The sequence below is a fragment of the Martes martes genome (assembly GCF_963455335.1).
Source record: "Martes martes genome assembly, chromosome: 16".
Taxonomy (NCBI): Eukaryota; Metazoa; Chordata; class Mammalia; order Carnivora; family Mustelidae; genus Martes; species Martes martes.
In genome coordinates, this window is record NC_137904.1 from 57,944,747 (window position 1) to 57,967,948 (window position 23,202).

The following is a 23,202-nucleotide window of genomic DNA, read 5'->3' on the forward strand; positions in this document are numbered from 1 at the left end:
AGCTATAGTCATCAAAACAGTAAGGACAGACAAGGAGACTGACGGAACTCAAGTGGTAAGAATTAAATCTGTACGTCTATGGCCCAGTGACAAGACTGCCAAGAACACTCAATGGGGGAAAAACGTCTCTTCGACAAATGGTGTCAAGGCAACTAGATATTCACAAGCAAAAGAATGAAGTTGAACTCCTACACCACACCGTATACCAAAATTGACATAAAATTTAAATATAAGAGCCTAAAATATAAGACCTAAATATAAGAGCCAAACCATAAACTCTTAGAAAAAGCAGAGTTAAATCCTCATAATCTCGGATTTAGCGGTAGATTCTTAGATGTGATACCATAAGGAAAAATAGGTTGAACTTCATCAAAATCAACACTGTTTGTGCATCAAAAGGCAATCTAATAGAATGGGAGAAAACATCTGCAAATCATTTATCTGATAAGGGTCTAGTATGCAGAATATATAAAGAACACTTATAACTCAACAATATGATTTTAAAATGCACAATGGGGGTTGCCTTGGTGGCTCAGTCAATTAAGCATTTGACTCTTGTTTTTGGCTCAGGTCATGGTCTCAGGGCTGTGAGATCGAACCCCATGCAGGGGGTGCTCAGTGAGAAGCCTGCTTAACATTCTCTTTCTCTCCCTCTGACCCACCCACCACTCGCACATGTTCTCTTTCCCCCTCTCTCTCTAAAAATCAATAAAATATTTTTAAAAATGCACACAGAACTTGAACAGAAATTTCTCCGGGAAAGATACACAAGTGGCCAACAAGCACATACAAGGATGGTCAATGTTGTTACTTGTCTGGGAAATTCAAGTTAAAACTACAGTGAGGTACCACTTCATTGAGAGAGCTGTAATTAAATTAATTAAACAAACGAAACAAATAATCAAATAGAATATAATTGTCGGTAAGGATGTGAAGAAATTGGAACCCCTGTGCCTTGTGGTGAGAATGGAAAATGGGAAACAGTTTATCAGTTTCTTAAAAAATTAAACGTAGAGGGGTGCCTGGGTGGCTCAGGGGCTTACAGCCTCTGCCTTCAGCTCAGGTCATGATCCCAGGGTCCTGGGATCGAGCCCCATATCGGGCTCTCTGCTTGGCAGGGACCCTGCTTCCCTTCCTCTCTCTCTCTGCCTGCTTGTGATCTCTGTCTGTCAAATAAATAAATAAAATCTTTTTAAAAAAAAAAGTTAAACGTAGAGTTACGGTAGGACCTGGCAATTCCACTCCACTGAAAGAACTGAGAACAGATACGCAAACAAACACATGTACACATAGGTTCATAGCAGCACTGTTCACAAGAGCTAAAAGGTGAAAACAGCCCACACGTCCATTAACGAGTGGATAAACAGATGTGTATACATACAGTAGAACATGATTCCGACGTAGAAAGGAACGGAATACAAGTACGTCCTATAATATGAATGATCCTCAAAAAACATTATGCCCAGTGAAAGAAGCCACACACAAAAAATCCATAGTGCATGACTTCATTTATATGAAAAACCCAGAATAGGGAGACCTCTAGATGCAGATTGCTGACTGATGGTTGCCAGGGGCTGGAGGGAGGAGAATCCAGGAAGAACTACTCAGTGGGTATGGGATTTCCTTTTGCGAGGATGACAATCTTTAGAAACTCAGAGGTGGGAGTCGCACCACACGATGAAGGTACCAAAAATGCCACTACATTTTTCACTTTAAGATGGTTAATTTTATGTCACATGAACTCCAACAGAAAACTCAGAGTCTTTCTGGTCTGAAGAATAGAGACTAAGGGGCAACCCCAGCCAGTAGAAAGTGAGGGGTGAATCCGGGAAAGGAGAGAGCCGAAGGAGGAACCCCAAATTCCATGTAGAGGCTCTGCTCAAATCTCTGACCCATTAACCATGCACACCCAGGGCAGAATGCAAATAACCCAGCTGAAGACATAAGAACTGAATGGTTATTTGAGCTACTGCCCTGGTTGGGGTATTGGGGGGAAGACGGAGTCAGTTTGCTGTTTCATTCCCAACAAAGCAAAAATAAAATCAACACTCTTTGAAGAAATATAACAGAATCCAGGTACTCCATAACTTAAAAAATGCCCAGGATACATTCCAAAATTACCATACAAAGAGCCAGGAAATATGACCTATGCTCAAGATAATCAACAGAGACGGACCCTGAAATGACCGGATACTGCAATTAGCTGGCATTGGTTGTAAAGTAGCTACTAGAACAATTCTCACTGAGACCCACAACGATACGCTCTTAGCGGATGAGAAGACTGTAAATCTTTAGAAAGCTAGAAAATAATACAGTTTTTAGAATATATAAATTATATATATATATAAAAGATACGCTCTTAATGGATGAGAAGACTGTAAATCTTTAGAGAGCTAGAAAATAATACAGTTTTTAGAATATATAAATTATATATATATATATAAAAGATACGCTCTTAACGGATGAGAAGACTGTAAATCTTTAGAGAGCTAGAAAATAATACAGTTTTTAGAATATATAAATTTTATATATATATATAAAAGATACGCTCTTAGCGGATGAGAAGACTGTAAATCTTTAGAGAGCTAGAAAATAATACAGTTTTTAGAATATATAAATTCATATGGAAATCTTGAAACCAAAAAATAAAACATATGATGGGGGCCTGGGTGGTTCAGTTGGTTAAGTGATTCCCTCTGGCTCAGGTCATGATCCCAGGGTCCTGGGGTCAAGTCCCACCATGGGCTCCCTGTTCAGTGGGGAGTCTGCTTCTCCCTCTCCCTCTGCCCTTCCTCCCTGCTTGTGCTTTCTCTCTTAAATAAATCAAATCTTTTTTTTAAAAAATATTTTTATTTATTTATTTGACAGAGAGAGAGAGAGAGAGATCACAAGCAGGCAGAGAGGCAGGTAGAGGGAGAGGGAGAAGCAGGCTCCCTGCTGAGCAGAGATCCCGATGCCAGGCTTGATCTCAGAACCCCAGGATCATGACCTGAGCGCTGAAGGCAGAGGCTTATTAACCCACCGAGCCACCCAGGCGCCTCTCAAATAAGTAAAATCTTTAAAAAAAAATATATATATATATATATATACACACACACATATATATATGAAAGTTTTAAATGGATGGGCTTGGAAGTGGAATGGAGCCAACAGAGGAAAAAGAGCTTGAAAACAGACCTAGAGAAATTATTCAATCTGAAGAACAGAAAGACAAAAACAATGGAAAAAAGTGTACAGAGCCTCAAGGTGGGGCAAAATCAACGCATCTCGCATAGGTGTTACTCACGTCCCGGAAGGAGAGAAAAGGGAGATGGGGCTGAATGAAAATAGTTGAAGAAAGAGTGGCAGACGTTTCCCCAGATTTGGTGAAAGACATAAATGTGCTGGAGGGTCAGCGAACCCCAAGCGGGATGAATACAAAGCAAATAAAACCATGCTTAGACACAGCATCATCAAACTTCTGAAAACCAGAGATAAAGATAAAGGGGACAGAGGATTTCATGTCCCCTTCTCGGCGATGCCTGTTTGTGTGTCCCAGAAACGGAACAAGGAGAAGGGCTCAGCACAGCCCTGTGGGATCGAGCCACCTGGCCTCTGCAGTCAGCCTCCCACTGCCCTCATCCTATAGTGTGCCGGGGATGCTGTGCTCCAAATTTCCAAACTTCAGAAAGCTTTTCCCAGTTTCATTTCTGCTCAGCCACGGCCAGTGAACGCTTTTCTCTCTGCTGAACAGAGAGGTCAACTAGAGGGGGGAGAAAAAAGCCTTTCATCACTGGGATACCCAAAAGTCAGCAATGCACTGGAAAGGGGCCCCAGGACCCTCCCTCATGCCCCCACTGCCTCCATGTGCATATTGAGGCTGACTTCCCCCAGCCCGATGCAGAGGTCTCTGCTCCTTCCGTGGTTCCGTCTTGACCTGCAGCTCGACCCTTTGGATTATAGAAACGGGCTGTGTCTATGGCTAGGACAGGTCCTCTTAGCTCAGGGAGGAAAGTAATAGTTCTCGCTCTTTCTCCTCTCCTTCCCTGGAGTGGAGGGAGGCAGAGAGCCCTGTGACAGGTGCCGAGGCTGAAATCCTGCCATTACATCCCCTGGTGGGGGAGGTGGCTTGTAAAGGACACCTGGACAAAGCAGGGAGAGGTGATCCTTTCTTCCTGTGCCTCACTCTCTCCTCCCATGGGACAAGGGCCCCATAAGGACCAGCTTCTTCATGGGGTCTCTTAGATCTAGGATGGCCCAAGAGCATGGGCACCCCTCTGGCAGAGGGGGTGCTGGCTCTGGCCTTTAGTGTTTGTGACCCTGAACTCCGAAGTCATAAACTTGAAATTCGAGGGCCTTGACCATGGATGTGCTTCTCCCTTGTCATTCCCGGGAGAGGGAGCAGGGACTCGACCCTCCACCTCCCCTACCCTGCTGCGCTCGCCTAATGTTCCCACCTCTAGGTCTTTGCCCTGGCAGTGCCCTGGGCCTAGAACTCTCCTTCCCAGCCTGCAGCCCCACCTCCCAATTAGCAGGCATCTTTACGCTCCCAGTTCAAATGCTCCACCTTCCGCTAAATCCTTCCTGCCTCCCTCAGGGGCAAGGCATCTCTTCCCCACTTGATTATTGCTTCCTCTTTCATTTTGATTTACTTAACAAACACGTGCTGGCAACTATACGCCAGCAGCTCTTCCAAGAGCCTGACAAAAAAATCATCTGTGTAATCTTCCCGATAACGTCAAGAAGCAAGTACTGCCACCCCCCCCATCTACAGAGAGGGAAACTGAGGCTCAGAGAGGCTAGATGGCTCTCCTATAGCCAAGGAGGCCTACCTCTTGTCTGTAACCTGAGTTCTCCACGGTTGTCTCTCGGCTAAACCACTCGAGGCCCCATTAATTCACTGAGTGCAGGAACAGGGAACCCCAGCCCACTGTGCCCGGGGCCCAAAGCAGGAAGGAGGCAGGAAGGAGGGAGGAGGGAGGAGGCCCTGCCATCCCCCTGGAGAGCCACCAAGCTGGAGTGGGAGGAGGGACAGAAGAAGTAAGACCACACCCTCACCCTGTTCAGTTCCCTCTCCGCTCTGTAAAAGCAGGGATGAGGACAGAGGGCTTTGCAAGGTGTCAACTCCACAGCACCCCACCTCCTCCCAGACCCCGACATTCTCAGCTCCCACTCGCCCATGGGTCAGGCACTCTGTGTTCTTCCATGAAGTTCAATGAATCCATGCGATGTGAGGAGAGCCCTTAAGTAAGTGATGAGCTCCCCGAGGGGAGCCTGTCCCCTGGAGAATTCTGTTTCCTTTATTTAAGCGGGTGAGTCCATGCTCTCCTTCCCGAACAGACAGACCATTAACAAAGTAGGGCCTCTGCCTTGCTCTTCCAGGAGGAGGGCTGGGTGGGCCAGCCCAGGCCCCAGATCCTTCCCCGGCCCGTCTGCCACTGGGGGGCTGGGAGGGCATCTGCCCTGAGTGTGGACAACGGAGATTCAACAGCGACTGGCTACAGGCAACCCCTGACGCCTCCGCACACGCGCCATGCAAGTGATGGGACCCACAGCCCGTATTTTGGGAGGGCCCGTGTCCTCTGAAATCGACCTGAGACAACATCGGCAGCAAAGGTGCGCCAGTGCGTCCCAATTGTCAACGCGTGGACACATTCCCAGGGGATCCCGATTCATCAGCTCTGGGGCAGGGCCTGAGAGTCTGCATTCCTAACCAACTCCAGGTGGTAGAAGGTCCCCTCGAAGCAGGGGAGCATCCCGAAGCCCAGAATGAACCTGGCTTTACCTTGGGGAAGGCACGATCCCAACAGCGGTGGTGGCACTAATGTTAATGGTTAATAGTCACCGGTGTTTACTGAGCACCTACCGCGTGCCAGGTGACACGGGCCCCCGCCGACCGAGGACGGAGCAGACATCCAGTGTCGCAGATCTCCCTCAAAGAGTCGACAGCGAAGGAGGAACGTGGACTTGGGGGATTGACGTCTTCTGGGTGATGCCTACGGCTGTCCCCATTTTACAGATGGGGAACTGAGGCTCGGAGGGCTTTTGAAAGGCTGCAAGGCCAGGATTCCAGCCAATGTGTGCTCCCTCTTTGAAAACTGTGGCCTTTTGTACACGGTTTCTCTGGGATCAGGAGGCAGGGCAAGCAAGAACAGTGCGTACCAGGCAGGACCAGACAAGCAGGCCTCCAACACGGCGGAGGGGCTGAGTTCCAGAGCCCTGCCCTCCGTTCTCCTGCCTGCCCTGCCTGCCCGCGATGATGGAGACAATCTCCCAGAGAGAGCCGGCCAACTTCACAGAGGAGCTTCTGTGCCTGCTCACCATTCCGCCTCGCCCTGTCTTACCCCCAGGGCCTGAGACAAGGGAGCCCTGGCTTCTTTGGCCTAAGGAGAGGGACTGAGGGCCCGGGGAAGACAGCAGGAGGGAAACAGGATCCCAGGTGGCTGGACTGTGCTGTTACAGACCGGGAAACTGAGGCCCGGAGAAGGAGGGGAATCCTTCAAGGGTCTGACCAATGGGCAGGGCCAGCCTCCTGGGTGAGTGACCCATGCTTAGAGGGTCATACCTATACCACCACCCTGCCCCCAGCTCCTGATGGGACGCTCTGCTGTCACCATCTTGGAATTTTTAGCGTGTTAACAAGTGACCCCCGTTTTCATTTTGCACCGGGGCCCACAAATTACGTCACCCGTCCCACCAGTGGATTAGAGACTGTTTCCGAGCAGCTCTCTGGTGTGGTAACGGGGCGGCATGGAGCGAGACAGAGCCGAGTGTGGCAGGGCAGGCCAGAGCCCGAGGGCCTAGGGCACGCACAGAAGCTTCCGGAGAGGCAGGACCTTCTGAGGGCCAAGAGAGTAACAGCCCAGAACGGTGCCTGAGGGTGGCCTAGCATAGCTTCCGTGTCGCCTCTGTCTGTGGTGACAGACGAACGGGTTGGCCGGGGCTGGGGACGGGAGGAGACAGGCCAGCTGTCCTTAGGGCCTCGGCCTCTCCAAGGAAACCACCGCCAACAGCGCCCAAAGCCTGAGGGCCGGGCGGATGCGGGGAGCTCGGCTGTGCCAGCCTGTCCCAGGGTCTCCATGTAATTAGACACAAACCCTCAGCTCGGCTTTCAGGGTCAGCCAAAGAAGAGAAGAGCCAAGCAGAGTTGATTCAGAAGCTCTGGCCTGGCCCGGAAGTCCCGGCTCAGAGGGGGAGGCCTGGTGAGGAACCAAGGCCAGACATTCACGCCTCCAGGGCCACTGTCCCCCAGGAGACAGGTGCTGGCTTCAGGCAGCACCGAGGAAGGAATGTGGAGCCTGGGACAGGACAGGCACAGAGGCTTCCTTGGACCCAGCACATTCCAGGAAGACAGGGATGGGGGCGGGCAGAGGGCTGGGGGACGCCAGGGGCACACCCAGGGGTCTGAGCCTGGGCCCCAGGGGCCGCTCTGCCATGGTCACGGGACTGCGGACAGAAGGGCAGCATTCAGGGTGGCCCCTGGACCCCTTAGCCTTTCTCTGTCTTGCCCTTCCTGGGCCCAACCGACGGAAGTCAGTGCTGGCCAGAGGCCGGGGACCTCCAGGGAACGTCTGCGACACTGGACGCGGTCTGAATCCCCTCCCCCCGGCCCGTTTGGTGGCCGAGGGGATGGTCGAAGCCAAACTTGTGGGGGTTAAACGAATGTGTTCACGAACGCAGTTCCCTCGGCACGGGGCCTGGCGAGGGCTGAGCGCTCTGTAAACGGCGCGATGGGCCATTCTCTGGGCTCCAAGTGCATTTTTACATCTCTGGGGTCAGGACGCATCTTATTACAGATTAAATGGCAGTATTTTTTTTCCTTCTTAATAGCACATACGATAATGATGTGTCTCGTAATTGATGTCTGCAGGTCAATCAAACATGGGACGATGGCGACAAGGAGTGCACCCACGGGAAGGACGGCATCTCTTCCGGCCACACCTCCCTCCCCGCGAGCGGCGATCTGGGGTGCTCTTGAGTGCCCTGTTCTGTGGGGCAAGCCCCTGGGGTGCCCGGGGAGGCTGCTGCGGGCGGGGGCTGGGTGGTGAACTCAGAGTCATGGGCAGAGCTGTGATAGGCGGGCACAGTCTTCGGGGCCTGGGCCAGGAGCACGGTGGTGGCCCGGGTGGGAGAGACAGGGATCGTGTGGGCCCCCCTGTGACTCCCACAGTAATCCCCCAGTCGCCTGGCTCTGTGTGAGGTCTGCTCCCACGTACTATCTCAGGAGAGCCTCCCAACAGCCCCGTGAGTGTGAGGGAGTTTTGTTTGTATTAAGTCCACACTTAACAGAAGAGGAAAACGAGGCTCAAGAAAGTTACATAATTTAGCCAAATTTATTTAACCTAGAAATGAGGGGGCCTGAGCTGGGCCAAACTAGGGGCCCGCCGTGGAAAAGGGGCCAGGCTGTTCTGTTCACCCGCAGTTAGAGGAAAAGTAGGAGAAGGAGAGAAGGCTCTCGGGCAGGACCTCAGCCTCCCAGCATGGTGCGGCGGTTGAGAACGTAGGCTCTGGGTCTAGGCCTGTTCCCGAGTCCACCGCTTATAAGCTATGCAACTCCAGGCAAGCTGCTGGAACTCTCTGGGCATGTTTCCTAATCCATACGAAGGGGAAAGTCTACCTCCTCACAGGGCTTTTGAGAGGACCAAATAATCCATGTAAAGCATTTAGAAGGGCATCTGGCTCCAAAAAAGGGTTGGTCTCTGGGAGCTCTTATTACACAAAAGCTAACTGTCCAGAGTTAGCGGCACCCTCCCCCCCAGCCTCCTACCCCCACCCCTCACTGCACTGATGACCTCAAGTGTCTGGGGCTAGAAGCTGGGGTAGCAGGGAGGAGCCTAGGTTGAGGGTCCTGGGGCTGGGCCCAGGAGCTTGGTGCCTAAACCAGCGATCGGAGGCCCCTGCAAGGAAAGGAGAGGGAGGGGCACAGCAGTGGCCCTCTGTGTTGCCTCCCTGAGTCCCGACCCTGCAAAGGGCTATTCAAACATCCACACTGGGGCATATAGAGGCAAGGCGAGCACGTGGCCCCTCTTCCAAATCCACAGCCCAGGGGCCGACTCTTGGCCCACCACTCCGCTCAAGTGAAAACCACCAATTCCAGCAGGATGGAGCCTGCAAAGGGAGCTGAAACCCCAAGCTCCCAAGTTCTGTGGTTTGGGACACCTCACTTGGCTCTCTTAGCCCCATGTCCTCCTCTACAGAAAATGAGGAGCCCTTTATAATCTGACCATAGTGGTTCTCGGAGTTCCCCTATGGCTGGAGCTCACCAACCCAGAGCTGAGGGGGTCTATGGAGGGAAGACCACACACCCCAAATGCATGAGCTCATCCCCGATGTGGACGGGCAGGAGAATCACCGTGCCTCTGTCTGCTATTTCCCTGCTGGAGCTTGCACAGCTTCTAAGAGACGGATGATGCCAAAGAGTGTGTCCCTGAGTGGAAGCACCCTCGGGACTAGAGCCACGTGTGAGGAGGCCACTAGAGAATGTGGCCAAGCACAGTCCGACCTCGGGGGGTCAGCCACCCCTAAGGGGTGCTCCTGCTGCCCGGAAGCCGGCTTAGCAACAGAAAAGGATGAAAACGGAGGTTCCAGTCAGTGCCCCAGGTCAAGAAGAACCAAAAAAAAAAAAAAAAAAAAAGGGATCCAGGTTGGAAAAAGAGTTACACTGTCTGCATTCAGAGAAAACCCAGTCATCTATGTAGAAAATCCAATGGCGTCTACAAAAAATGTCGCTAGAATAATCCCTTAGTCAGACCGAGTCACAGAGTGTAAGATCAACACGGCCAAATCAACTGCCTTTTCCCAGCCTGGAGACAAACAAGGGCGAGCTGAAATTAAAAAGAGCATTTGCAATTGCATCGAAAACAGGAAATACTTAAGGATAAATCTGACAAACAATGTACAGAACCTGTACTCTGAAATCCACAAAACGCTGCTGAGAGACAGCAAAGAGCTACAGAACAGAGTGAAAATCCCATGTTCACGGGCCAGAGGACCCGACAAGGTCAAGGGAGCCAACGCTCTTCATGTTATCTGTTTCATCAATGCGATCTCGATCAGGAATCCCGGCAGGCTTTTGGGGGGAAAAATCTGATTCTAAAATGCATAAACTGATTCCAAAGACAGATAAACTGGTTCAAAAATTCAGAGGGAACCATCAAGGATCTAGAATAACCAAAAACGGTTCTGAACGGACACTACCGGGTTTTGAGACTTCTCCTAAAGCAATAGGAAACACGATAGTGTGCTAGCGGTATAGAGATAAACAGAGAAATAAACCACAATACGGTGTCCAGAGATAGATCTGCAGGTCAATGGGCGACTGATTTTCAACAAAGGTGCAGAGATAACTCAGTGCTGAGTGGAAGTTCTCAGAAAATGACACTCGAACAATTAGATACACATTTAGTGGGGGAAAGATCTCCACCAGGCTCAGAGGGATTGCCAAGAGCACAAGGAAACTTTGGGTGATGACACATCTGTCCATTACCTTGATTTTGGTGGTGATTTTACAAATTATACATGTGTCAAAAAGATCCAGTTATAGATTTTTTATAATGTGCGGTTTCTGATGTCAAAACACAAAATTCCCGGGGTCCCGCAAGGAAGATGGCAGCTCCTCCCACCCCGCAAGACCTAGGCTTCAAGGTCACCTCCTCTGGGGCAACAGTCTCAGGTTGCCCCGCTGGGCCCCAGACCTGGATGCACCTGCACTTAGCACTTTCCACACTGCCCTATATTAGCGGCCATAGGCTTGATGCCTGCCTTGACCATGAACAGTATGGGAGCCCTGGCCTTTGATGGATCCCAGGCACTGTGCTTGGCACACAGTAGGTCCTTAGAAAATGTCTGACGAGCAGGCTGAGGGTCAAGGCTTCTGTTAACCACAGACACACAGTTACGTTGGAGCGTCCAGCGAAAGCTGCTTCAGCCACTGGTAACTTCACGGCCCACCCTTCCTCTCCCAGGAAGGAGGCCCCTGGGCTGGCCTTTTGTTGCTGTCTTCTTTTATAAGGAAGGACGCTGAGAGCAGCTTCTGGCGGCGAGGAACGGAGAAAGGAAGGAGCGCCATGCAGGAGGCTGACCGCTGACCACAGTGCAGAGCAGAAGCCCACCATCACGGCACCCCGACTTCTCCAACCTCTAGGCTAGACCTCCTCAAAGCGTGGCGCCTGGGCTCCTGGCGCTACCCCAGACCCGCCCCATCAGAAGCTCCCGGGGCGTGTGGATGTAGCCCGGGAATCTGCATTCTGGCAAGCCCTCCCAGGGGACTGAACGCAGGCTCCAGTGTGAGCCCCACGGCTCTGGACCACGCTCGCACCTCCATCGTGAGGCAGGCTACCCCGAGTCCCAAGAAGGTGTTCCTGGGGCCCCGGCTGCAAGGGCGCCCCTCATGCATCTGGCCTTCCCTCAACCCTCAGGTGCCCCAAGGCCCGGCCCTAAGCGGGGCCACCCCCTTCCCCTATCTGTCTGCGTCTCAGAGGCACGTCTTTGGTTCAGCTCTGACACCGAGCCCGGTTTCACAGGAGCTGGGACTTCCTGAGCTCTTCCCCAGCGGAGTAGCTGGAGTTGGGGGCCTGCTCCCTGCCCCCTGGGGCTGGACATTCCAAGTTCCTGGACAGACAAGAAGTCCTGACATTCCAGGCGAGGCGTGCTGACAATGGACCCTGTGTTTCTCCCCACGCCCTCCTGCGGGCGCCCTCCACCCGGGCTCCACGGGAGGCTGAGCCATCAAAAGCACAGAGGTCCCCCCGGCTGGCCCTGCTTGCCTCTGCCCCAGGCCCAGGCTGAGGCCCCGGGGCCCCTATGACACCCACCTCACTCCCTGGGGCCGAACAATGGTCCTTTGGCCTGGAAGTTTCCAGCACCTTCTAGGTTCTTCATCTGCCAAAGCCTTCGGAGAAAGGGGTTAAATGCCAACACCTCTCTTCTTCCCACTCATGCCCAGGCTTCTGTTTTCCTGGGGCCAGGGACAGCAAGCAGCGGACAGAGCTCTCCAGCCACCCGGAGCCGCAGCCCGAAGCCTCTCCCCTCGTCTCGCCCTGGCTGATTTCTGTTCATTAGTGCAATCACATCAACACTGACAGCAGCGTATTTATTACAGCCCCGACGACAACCATTCCTCACCCAGTGATGCACAGCTCTGTAATGAGGTTGGGGCAGAGCTAATGAGGAACTCCCCTCGGCCCTCCTTGGCAGCTCCAGGCCTCACGACGACCTGCCCCCCAACCCTTCCCCTGCCTCCATTCGCTCTGCCGGGGCCAGGGAGGAGGGGCTCCAAGTGGGAAGGTCAAGGGTCACTGGGCTGAGCCAGCCAGAGCCCTGTGAAGCCAAAAGCATGCGGCCCCTGGGGAGGAGACTTCGAGGTTGACTGAGCAAAAAGCCCTGAGTGCCAGGCACGGTCTCAGAGCAGCAACGTTTCCCCGGTACTGTGTGTCGAGTGCCTGAGCCAGGGCCGCGGGGCATGTGAACGGCGATGGGGACGGCAGGGGCGCCCAGTGGGGCCTGGGACTGCATGGATGCCTTCAGCTTCTAGAAGCCCAGGAGCCTCGAGAGAGATTTCAAGGGAGTGACCGAAACGGATGGGGAACATTGAGCCGGCGCCCGGTCCCTACAATGCTGCCGATGGGCTGGGTGGCTGGCGATTTAAAGGGGGACAGTGAGGGAGGGGGGACAGTCTAGGGAGAGGCTGGGGGACAGGCCTCCGGAAAACTCCGACCACTCAGGCAACAGGGTCGCCGAGGGAGGGGCTGACTGCCTTACACTCCCACCCACACCCTGGAAGGCACGGCCAAAGAGCTCTCCTGGCCAGTGGTTATGGCCCAGGTTCAATTACGTTTGGGGCGTATTTGATTTAGGAAGTACATAGGTCTCTAAAATGTTCTAGAAAAGTTTAAACACAAATGGCTGAAATATGGAAAGCACCTGGGATCTAACAGATGATGTGACCCAAGAGAACATCTCCTTCCAACTTTTCAAAACCAAGTTTTGACCTAGATCCCTGGGGGTCCAGGAAGCCACGGGGCAGATATACCACCTCTCCCAGCAGCATCGATGGGCTTTAAAATACCCTTTGTGTGTTAAAATAGAATTCAGACAGACTCTGCAGTGGGATGCAAATTTTCATATATTTAAAATGGAATATATAAGGAGGAAAAGGGCACGCTGCTAGCCGGCAGCGCCAGGCTCACGGCCAGCTCCCCCAGGGCCGGCGTCCATCCTCCACCATCGAAGTCCCTCAGCCCACAGCTGGGAAACCCTGTGCTTAGGGGCCCGAGTTTCCCGAGTGAGGACATGGAGGCCCAAAGGGACCCAGTGAGAATCTGTCTCGGCTTCCGAGTCCCGGCGCACAGCCTCACGCCTGTCACCTTCCCCCTGACGCTATGATCACCCCCCGTGCCCTTCTTCAAAGGGTTAAGTTCATTAATTGGGAACCATAATTTATGTCTAATGCCTCTACCCTTGCTGATGAAGGTTATTATCTAAATTCAAGGAGTTTATAATTAAAGAAATCAGTCACACATACATGAAAAGAGAATTCAGAAACAACGAGGCCAAAGTAGCAAACGAGACCTCGGGACCGTCGGCATCCTGAGAGCTCAGACGCATCTGGGAGGACGTGTTCTAGCGTCAGACCCCGGGGGAGAGCAAGGGGTGCACAGCAAGGGAGAGAGGGGCAGGGTGCTGAGGGGTTCGGGGTGGCTAGGGCAGCTGAGCACAAGGAGGGAGGGGGTGGAGGATGGGAGATTGGGGCCGCGTGTGGGGCCAGACTGTGGGGGGGCTTGGCGCTGACACCACAGCAGGGACAAAGCCACGGGGGCAAGGGCCTATCTGGAAGGGCTGGCCTGACCAGTCTCAGCATTTACACCCTACAACTAAGACCCTGTGGGGGAGCAAACGGGGTATCCAGGAGGGGTCTGCTTCTCTCACAGAGAGGAGAGGCTGCCGCAGGCTGCGCCCTGTGCCCTCTACCCCGTGTGTCCCCCCAAGCTGGGGCCTAGTTTGTGGTCCCACCAAGTAGTACGGTGAGCCACTCCTGACCAGATCAAAGGCAGCAGCCCAGGAAGCACCTGACCCGACCCGTACTCACTGCCATTTTCTGACACATCGAGTGACCCTGGCAACGTGAACGTTTCTGAACTTGAGTGCAAACGACATTAATAACGTGAATGCTTTCTGACCAAACCCCTTCAAAGATGGAGATGAAGAGGCAAATCGGTTGTCTGGGAAAGCTACACACAGAAATTTGAGGTTTTATGAAAGGATCCAATAAAAACATTCACCCTAAGGCCTGAACAGCTAAGAAGAGTTTAATATGTGGGCTCTCCGTGGTGGACTTGCATTTTAAGTTGGAGCCAGGAAACGTCTTAACCGAATAAACAAAACCCCAAGAGCATCCGTTCAGATGCCACCAGCGGGTCTGTGAGAGTTAAAGATGGCAGAGGCCTCTGGGGTCAGGGCGTGTGTCAAATCACAGGCCCAAAGCGGATTCTGCGTCCCCAAAGCCAAGACGATGAGAATAACGACAATGACAAGCATTTCCTCAGTGTTCACTATACACTGAATGCTGAGCGCTCAGCAGATCCCATGAAACCCCGTCGCGACCCCACGAGGTAAGGCCTCTTGGTCTCCCCACTCTGCAGATGAAGCAAATAAGGCACAGACAGGCTATGTAACTAACTCACCCAAGGTCACCGGGCCGTAAATGACCAGCAGGATTTACATCCACGGAGTCACCCACGTTTCAGGCTCCTTGGGGCTGTCCGGCTGGGGCCCTCTGACAGCACATTCTGGATTGGCTCTTGTGGCCCAAAGCGGGCAGTGGAACATCTGTAGCAGATTCATGACTGACTCCCATGTTGGGGGTGGCAACCTCAATGTCCAGGGGTCCAGCCAGATCTCTGACCATTGCTCAGATGCTCGGCCACCCAAGTGCCTCCCCCACCGGCATCTTTACAGGACCAGGTGTCCTGGGAGCAGGGCTAGGATGGGGGGTGGGGTTCCAGGGTCCTGGGTCCCAGCTCCAGCAGGCCCTTGAGTATCACTCGTGCCTGCCCCAGAAGCTGAATTCCCTCAATGGGCCACACGATGGCAAGTAATATTTCCTCCCCTTAGGATTATCATATCATCAAAATTTCATCACTGCTCTGGGTCGCTAATAGCTTCCTGCATGGCATCAAACTTTAATTGCCTCTTCCCCACCCCATTCAGTTTAAAAGACTCTTCCGTGGCTTCGTCACTGGCATCTCGTCATGAATGTCCCAAGTGACCTTAAGGAGACTCACCAAACATCTCTAGGTTCCCCTGGGGAGGGGCCGGGGGGCGGCAGGGGAAGGAAGAGAAGCAGGGGAGTGAAGGTGAGTCTGGGCAGGTGGGCTCTGGGGTCAAGGACAAGGCGACCCATCCTAAGTAAGTCTGGGCTGCAGTCGCTGCGGGACAGCGCTCCCGTCCTCGGGGTGCTTGGCTCAGCACGAGGGCTCCATGGCACGGGGCTTATGGGACGTACAGAGGAGCCCATCGGAGTGGGTAACTGGTCCGAGAGGAAGCCGGAGGGGCAGGGAGAGGCTGGAAGACAAAGGGCTCACTCAATCCCTTCGCTACATGTTCATTCACTGATTCTTCACTCCCTCTTGCCCATTCCTTGAGCTCCTTCTCCGTATTAGGCGCTACCCTAGCAACGGGGGGTACAGCAGTGAATGAAATAAAGGCCCTGCCCCCATGAGAGGGACCAACGGTAAACACATAAACAAGTCAATACGTGCGTCCAGTGAGGCTGAGTGCCACGGAGAAGATAAAGGGGGGGGGGCGTTCGCGCTTGGAGATGCCATGTTTTCACGGGCTTAGGGACAGATTAGGGACATGAGGGGTAAGTCCTCAAGGAAACAAGGACGGGGCCTTGCAGATATGAGGGAGGAGCGGGCGTGGCCGCAGGGATGGCAGGACCTTCGGGAGCCAGGCGGGAGGCCAGAGAGCGACCGGGCAGTTCTGGGAACAGGGAAGTGGTCAGCGCAGTGGGCAGAGCGGGTGAGATGTTGGAGGGGAGCAGGGGGCTGGGAGGCGTGGGTCAGGACATCCTCCCAGCCTTGTGGCCAGCGCATCGTCAGCACTTAGCAGTTACTGAGAGCAGTCGAAAGCGATTAGGATTATCTCATTTAACATCCAAAAACTAAACCATCTTACACAGTAGATAGAGTGATTTTTAACCACCTCCACATTCCATAGACGAGAAGAGTCTTGGCTCTGGGTCACCCAGTGGTGGAGGCAGGGCCTCCCCTTTGGGTACCTGCAGGAGAGGGGGCCCCCCATAGGGCTCAGAGAGTGGCTTTCTGGACCAGACACCTGGCTGGGGAGTCTCATGAGACCAGCTGGGCAGGCCCCTCCTCGCCCTCCCCTGCCCCAGGACCCTGAGCAGCCCCAGATGGCCCCTTGCTGGACACTGGCCCTGCCTTCTGCCCAGTGTGTGGACAGCAGAGGGGGGCAGCCACGAGGAAGAACTGGGATACCTCAGCAACCGGCTTGTTTTCTTTTCCATTACAGGCAGTGGGGCTGCTGCCGGCAGTCGCTCCTGGCCCATTTGTTGCTATTGGCATCCCAAGGCCCTGAATTATGATGACTAATTCCCACCGTTTTAGGCAGCGTGAGGGCCCTCTGTGACAGTGTGCTCCAAGGGGAGCCGGGGTGGAAATCCCCCAGGCAGCACCGTAACACCCAACATCAATTCCAGCTCAGGCTCCCGACTCCCCAAGGGGCAGGGAGTCAGAAGGATTCGGGAAGAGGTGTCCCAGCCAATCAGAGGACTTCTTCAACCACAGCCAAATCCCAGGATAATCGGCCACAGGGACACGAAAAACCAGGTTCTTTTGTAAGGTAGTGAGTCCTCCATCACCAGGGGTATACAAGCAGACACTAGATGGCCACTTGTCCCAGGTTCATGGGCAGAGGACAACACCAGATGGCTTCTCGTGTTTATTTCAAGTCCGATGCATGGATTCGTTCTAGTCCTCAGGACAAAGAACAAGTTCATTCCCTTACTGTTTAACTTACAGCCCAACTGCGTCCTGTGATACAAAGTCAAATGCATACCAATATGCAGTTTAACACATCATTTTAAAGTCGGCCGTTCAGGCACTGTTTAAACAGAGAACTGCTGTAAAGGATTTGGCCTCTTTCCCAGCCGCCCTTCCCTGATGAAACAAGGTTCCTGGCCCCTACTTTGGCCTTCCAGTAGAGGACATAAGGGAGAGAGCGGTCGATAACCATTTGCCGAACAAATGCATGAGAAGGAGGGTTTCTGAGGCAGGTGTCCGGCTGCCAGCGTGATTCGGCCTCTGGGTAGGGGTCCCGAGTTTTCTCTTCCCACGCAGGGGCTGTATCCTGCAGCCAGGAGAAACACCAAACTGTGTCACCCATCTGGCCACAGCCGGAATGTTCCAGACTCCCCAGCTGAAGCTAAGGGGTGCATGGGGTGAGGAAGAGAGGGGTGCAGGGCAGAGAGCCACAGAAGGGAGCAGTGACGCCCCCAGCCCCATCTTGCGTGGGGCTTTGACGCGTACCAGCTGTGCCCCAGGCAAGAACGACACTCGGCCTTGTGGTAATTAGCAAGAGGCCCTGATCAATAAGTTATTTTTTGCTGTCAGTAATTAATAATTACAGCTTAGCCACACCATGTAATTAAACTTTCATCCCGCTCCCTCGCGTGCTGTTTGGCTTTTATTGTGATTAGCTCCCAGCACTAAACTTTCTCCCTTTGGAGCCTTCAGGAGCCTCCGAGGCTGGGCTTTTCCACACTACCTGTTCCACTCCACTCACACTCCCTTCTGTCCCTCCCCACCCCCAGGCATCATTCTCTCGAAAGAACCTTCTGGACCAGCTGGCTGGGCTGCTACTGCCCTCCTTCCAGCCCGTGGGCCTCCTCGGGATGTCCACCAGCAATTAATTTTCGTGGCACCCGAAGAGTCTTTTGAGAAGCAGGCCAAAATGCAGCCATCCAGGCTCACCCAGACATTTCCAGGCGGAGCACCTGGGAGGGGAGCCCGACACCACCGGAGGGCCACGGCAGACAGAGCGACACAGCCTCGGAAGAAGTAGGAGGTAAAAGAAGCGTCTTGGGTGAGGAAAAGGTACTCGAGGCCTTTCTGGTGGGTGGCCAGAGCTAGTCCTCACGGTCCTCCGGCTTATGGTGTAAGAATAATCATCATCGTCATGGTAAAAACAATTACACTTTATGAAGTACCTTCTAAGTGCCAGGCACTTGCTAAGTCTCCACCAAAGACCGGCAATCCCCTTTGCTATAGCATCACTGCGCTTAGTTCCAGAAGTGCATGTGAATTTCCAGGGACATGGTTAAACGGTGGCTTTCCATATACACAGGTGGCGTTGCCTGGGTCCAGCAGCTGAAAACACTAGCCAAAGTCTAGCCCAAATCCAGCGGAGGCCAAGGTGAGGTCTGTTGTGGGGAGGAAGGCCACCTTGTCCCTCACTCTATGTCATGACTGGAGAATGTGGCTCACGGGCTCAGAAGGGACAAACAGTGCCAGTGGCTTCAACTATCCCAGAGGACCAAGGGCAAGGCTGCAAACTCAGACGCCAAGGAGAAACTCCATCCTCTAACCCCAAAGCAGACAGGAAAGGACCCCCGAACCTCTGCGGCCTGTCCCTGCCCCCTCCCCCAACCCCCTACGTGCAATCAGCACTGCCCTCAAGTTCGGGTGAGACCGAGTTCCCACAATCCCCTGCATGGTCTGCCGCCAGGAGACAAACCCAGGGTACCCACGGCCGCTGGAAAACACTCTGTCGGACGGAGCCAGAGAACACAAATGGAGCAGCAGGGGATGGGGGCAGCCTCATTCAGAAAGGCAGCAAACAAGAGAAGCAGAGAGGGAGGGAATCAATCAGAGAGCTTCATCGATGATGACAGGGTGAGCCCCTCCAGCAGGAGGACAGAGACAGGAGGTGGCCGGACCTTAACTTCCACTGGACTGCTCAGTCTTGGCCTCAAGTGGACGGGACAGTATTGGCTGGTACATGACAGAGGCTTGATGACCCAGGAAGGACCTTCCCGTGCCCCAGACTCTTTATGGGCCTGGGCCTGCACAGGCAAGAACTAGTGAGCCACCTGCCCTGGGAAATCATGCCTTTGCCAGAGTCTGTAGAGTAATTAAGCCAGATGCCTCCAGATGGGCTGACACCCGCGGAGCCCTCCCTGTCCCCTGGCTTTCAGCTAGCAGCCCCGGGGGCATCTCAGAGCAAATCTGTGAGATGACTCGGGGGCAGGCTATACCCCCATCCTATTCTGTGGCCTCCAGGTCCTCTCAGGACCCTTAGAAGAAGGGCCAGGCCCCTAGCAAACCCACTGCAGCTGTGAATGGTACCGGTACCAAGAGAGACAAGGGCCCAGAACTCACCTGGTCCCTGACTCTGCCCCCAGATCAGCCAGTCGCCTTGGGCAAGTCATCTAATGCCTCTGGACCTCAGTTTACCTATCTGTTAAATGGTTTCTAGAGTAGGCCAACCTCTAAGGTCCACGTCTGCTGGAAGATTTTATGATGATCATAAAACTAATAATAACTTTTATTACCTTACATTTACAGGGCCCCTTACAAAATTTCTAAGTGCTTTAACGTAAATTATGTTGTAAAATCCTCCCCTCAACCCTCTGAGTGAGAGCTGATATTCTCATCTCTTTGATCTTGGCTCTCTGGACTGCCTGACGCTGGGCGCAGTGGGGTCCCTTCACCCCCGCCGCCGATCGGAGACCCCAGAGCTGGGGTGGGGCGGGTTCGAGATAGAGCCTCCGCATTCCCGCGCCCCCGGTGGGTCCAGGCATGCTCCCGAGCCTGGAAGGGGGAGGCCAAGCCCCTCCAGTCCTGAAGCTTGGTCCAGGTTTCGTCTCCCTCCGCCCCCAGCAGGCGCCGCTCGGACACCGCTGGCACCACTGTCTGGATCTGCGAACCCCAAAGGCAAGGAAGCGCCGGTGCAGCCGCCCTCCCCCGCCGGGACCTGCGGGAGGACTGGGGGTGGGGGGGATGTCTGAGCATCCGCCCTCTGGAGGGGCGCAGCGCGGATCACGCCTCCCCTTCCCTCCTAACGCTCCCACCCCCCGCCCCAAAGAAGCCCTTCTCCACCGCGAGGCTGCTCCAGGCAGCTACAGGTCAGAGACAGGAGCGGCCGGTGGAGGGGGAGGCAAAGGCAGGATGCTGCGTGTGTCTGGGGGCGGGAGGGGAGACGCCTCAAACCCTCCCCGCGCACCACCCCGCGCTGGGTCCGCGGTTGCACGCGCGACACGGGCTCGAGGCCCCTCTCCGCCGAGCACCCCCAGCCCCGGCGGCGGCCAGGCGGCCAGGCCCGGCAACTGCCCTCCCGGGGCGACCAGCCCGGCTCCCCGCGCCCGACTCGGGCTCCTGCCCGCCGTCCTCCCGCCCCACTCCCTCGGCCCCGGGCGGCCCGCGCCTGCCCGGCAGGGCCTGGCTCTTCCCGCGGACCCCAGGCGGGGAGCGGGGACTCGGAGCCCGGGCTGAGGAGCTCGGGGAGGCGGGCGCTGAGCCCGGCACCGAACGGCGCGCCCTCCCACGCCGGCCCGAGGGCACCCACGGCGGGAGGGGGTCGCTACCCCTCACCTCACCCCGGACGCCGCCGCCTTCCACGGACCCCCGCCTTCCCTCTTCGGGAAGCCACAAGTCTCAGAAAGACGGCCCCACCCCCGAAAGAGAGCCCCCAAACTGAAGGTGGGGTGTCTTGAAACTCCCTGGAGAGGGCTCTGCCCGGGCTAAGCCCCGTGTCCAGGAGGGCACCGTGTGGCCAGAGTGCCCCCCCGCAGCCCCCTCCCCAGCCCCCCATGGGGGTGGCCCTCCGTACCTTGGGCTCCGGTCGCACGGATCTGGTGCAGGGCCAGCAGCGTCCATATCAGCAGCCCCCACATGGTGACCAGCTTTGGGGGGTGGTGCTTCGCACTGTTTTATAATCCGGGGGGGGGGGTGGTCCTGGAACCCCGCGGCTTCGTCCCGGGAGACTGTCCACGCGGCTCGGGCCGGGGCCGGTATATGCCCGGGAGGGGCGACGCCAGCGACCCCAACCCTTCCTTCTCGTCAGCGGTCCAAGTCCGATCCCGGCGGCGCGCCCGGAAGGCGAGGGGCGAGCGAAGAGAAAGAGGAAAAGCCCGCTCTCGGATTCGGGGCTCCTCCCTCCCCGAGCACCCCAACTCCGACTTCTCCGAGGCGGGGCGGCCTCCGCGAACCGGCCGGGTCGCGGGCCGCGCTCCGGAATAAACCGGCAACTTCAGGAAACTTCCTCCCGTGGCCACGTTGCCCGCCCCCCGCCCCCTCCCCGCCCCCTGGTTGGGTTCTCCGGGCGGACGCAGTCACCGCCGATCCCGGCGTCGGGGGCCCGGGGCCGGGCGGGAAGCGAGCGCGGCGGCCGACGCGGACGCGGGGCTTCTTTCAGGGGCGCGGGCTTCGGGGGGCGCGGCTAGCATAGCGGTCCGAATCTCCCCGGAGCTGAAGTTTTCTTCTCTCTAACTTTGCAGGCGGCATCTGGCGGGGCCGAGCCGCCCCTCTCGGCTCCACCGCCCCGGCGCCCGATCCGGGGACGCTCTGTCCCTCCCGGCGGCGCCGGGCCCGGGCGCGCCCTCGGCTCCGCGCCCAGCGGGCTAGCAAACTTTGCGGGTCCCGCGGCCCGGCGCGCAGCCCTGCGCGCCCATGTCCGTGCCGGTTGCGAGGCGGCGGGGACGACTGCTGGGCTGGGCGGCCCGGGCTGTCGCCGGCGCCCGGGCACGGAGCCTCCTGCCGGCCGACGATGGAGCCCGGCGGCGCTGCCCTCCGCCGCGCCCCGGCCGGAGCTCTTCGGCGAGACGCGCGGAGAGCCCGGCGGGCAGCCCCGGCTCCGGGTGCGCGGCGCCTCCTCGGACGCCCGGCGCTCGCCGGCCGCCCGGGCCCGAGGAGCAGCGGCCGCCGCGCCCGCCCCGCCGCCTGGGCCGCGCCGCCGCCGCCGCCCGCCTCCGAGAGCCGCCGCTGCCGCCGCTCGCCGAGCCCGCCGCCCTCCGCTTCCCGGGCTCGGCGTCCGGAGAGCCGCTCCTGCCTGCGCCGAGCCGGAGCTGCGGGGGCCGCGTGAGCCGGGGACGAGCGCGGCGGAGGCGGAGACGCGGAGAGGGGGGCCGAGCGCTACCCCGTGGCCGCGACTGGAGACAGCCTGCGCGCGGGGAGGCGGGGGGGCGGGGGGGGGCGGCGGCAGCAGCGGCGGCCCCGAGCCAGGCCCGGGAGCGAGCCCCGCAGAGGCAGGGTCGGTCAGCGCGGCCACCGGACCCGCAGGAGGGCGGCAGTGCCAACCCCGGGCCGCGCGGGGGAGAGATGCGCACCGGGCCCCTCCGCCCTCTGGGCCAGCCTTTCCTTCCAGCCCCGGCCCCGCACCCCTCCTCTCCCGCAGGCCTCATCTGAGTCCCAGTCTCTCCCACAGCCCTTCCCGTGATACGGGTGGCGGGTGTGTTGGGGAGAGGGGGTCGGTCAACTGCTTGATTCCAGTTTCCCCTCCCAGGTCAGGCTTTCGAGAGTCTGGAAACGCTCAGGGCTGAGAGCAAGACAAAAGAGAGGCCTGGGACTTACAGATGGCTGAGAAAGTGAAGTTGGTGCCAAGGCGTTTGCATTCTTTGTTCCTTCTTCTTTTTTTTCTTTTGAGCTCTGTTTGCTAAGGGTAGAAGAACGGAAAATTGGTGCGGGAGCCCCGGAGAAGAGGGGTGGGAGGTTTCCTCCCTTGTGGCCGGGAAGAGTGAGCAGGCAGGGATCAGCACCCACCATGGAAGAAGCCGGTAAGTGTTTGCAGGACCCAGTTAAGGTTTCCTGGGCAGTACACAGCTTTGCCTCGGTGGACTCCTTTCTCCATTAAAAAAAAAAAAAATATATATATATATATATATATATATATATATATATATGTAAAAATAATACTTTAAGACTGTTGGCACAAAGACAAACATATTAATGTTACATATTAAAACATTTTCTTAACCTAAAATTTCATTTATGTCTTCTGATTTTAAAAGAAATGACAACATTTTCATGGGCACCCAAGAAAAGATGGTGTTCCTTGGCCTGGACCCTGCTGAGCCACATGGACAACCTTGTCCTGCCTGCTTGGGGTTTCTGCTGGGGAGCAAGGAGCCCTTGAGACCGTCCACCTTCTCCCAGGCCACTTTCCTCCTCTCTCCCTAGTGTCTCACCTATCCAGGTGCCTCACCGA

The 23,202-nt window shown here is 55.7% G+C and overlaps 1 protein-coding gene across 1 annotated transcript in view; it reads right to left on the minus strand.

Moving 5' to 3' along the window:
* The window catches only part of SDK2 (sidekick cell adhesion molecule 2), a gene marked incomplete at its 5' end in the record, with an annotated part of 246,394 nt that extends 225,501 nt beyond the window's left edge, over positions 1-20,893 (minus strand). Inside the window, one exon of the mRNA XM_080825738.1 lies at positions 20,830-20,893. Coding sequence (XP_080681864.1) covers positions 20,830-20,893 — 64 coding nt within the window. The remainder of the gene's footprint in view (positions 1-20,829) is intronic.
* Positions 20,894-23,202: the final 2,309 nt, after the last annotated feature.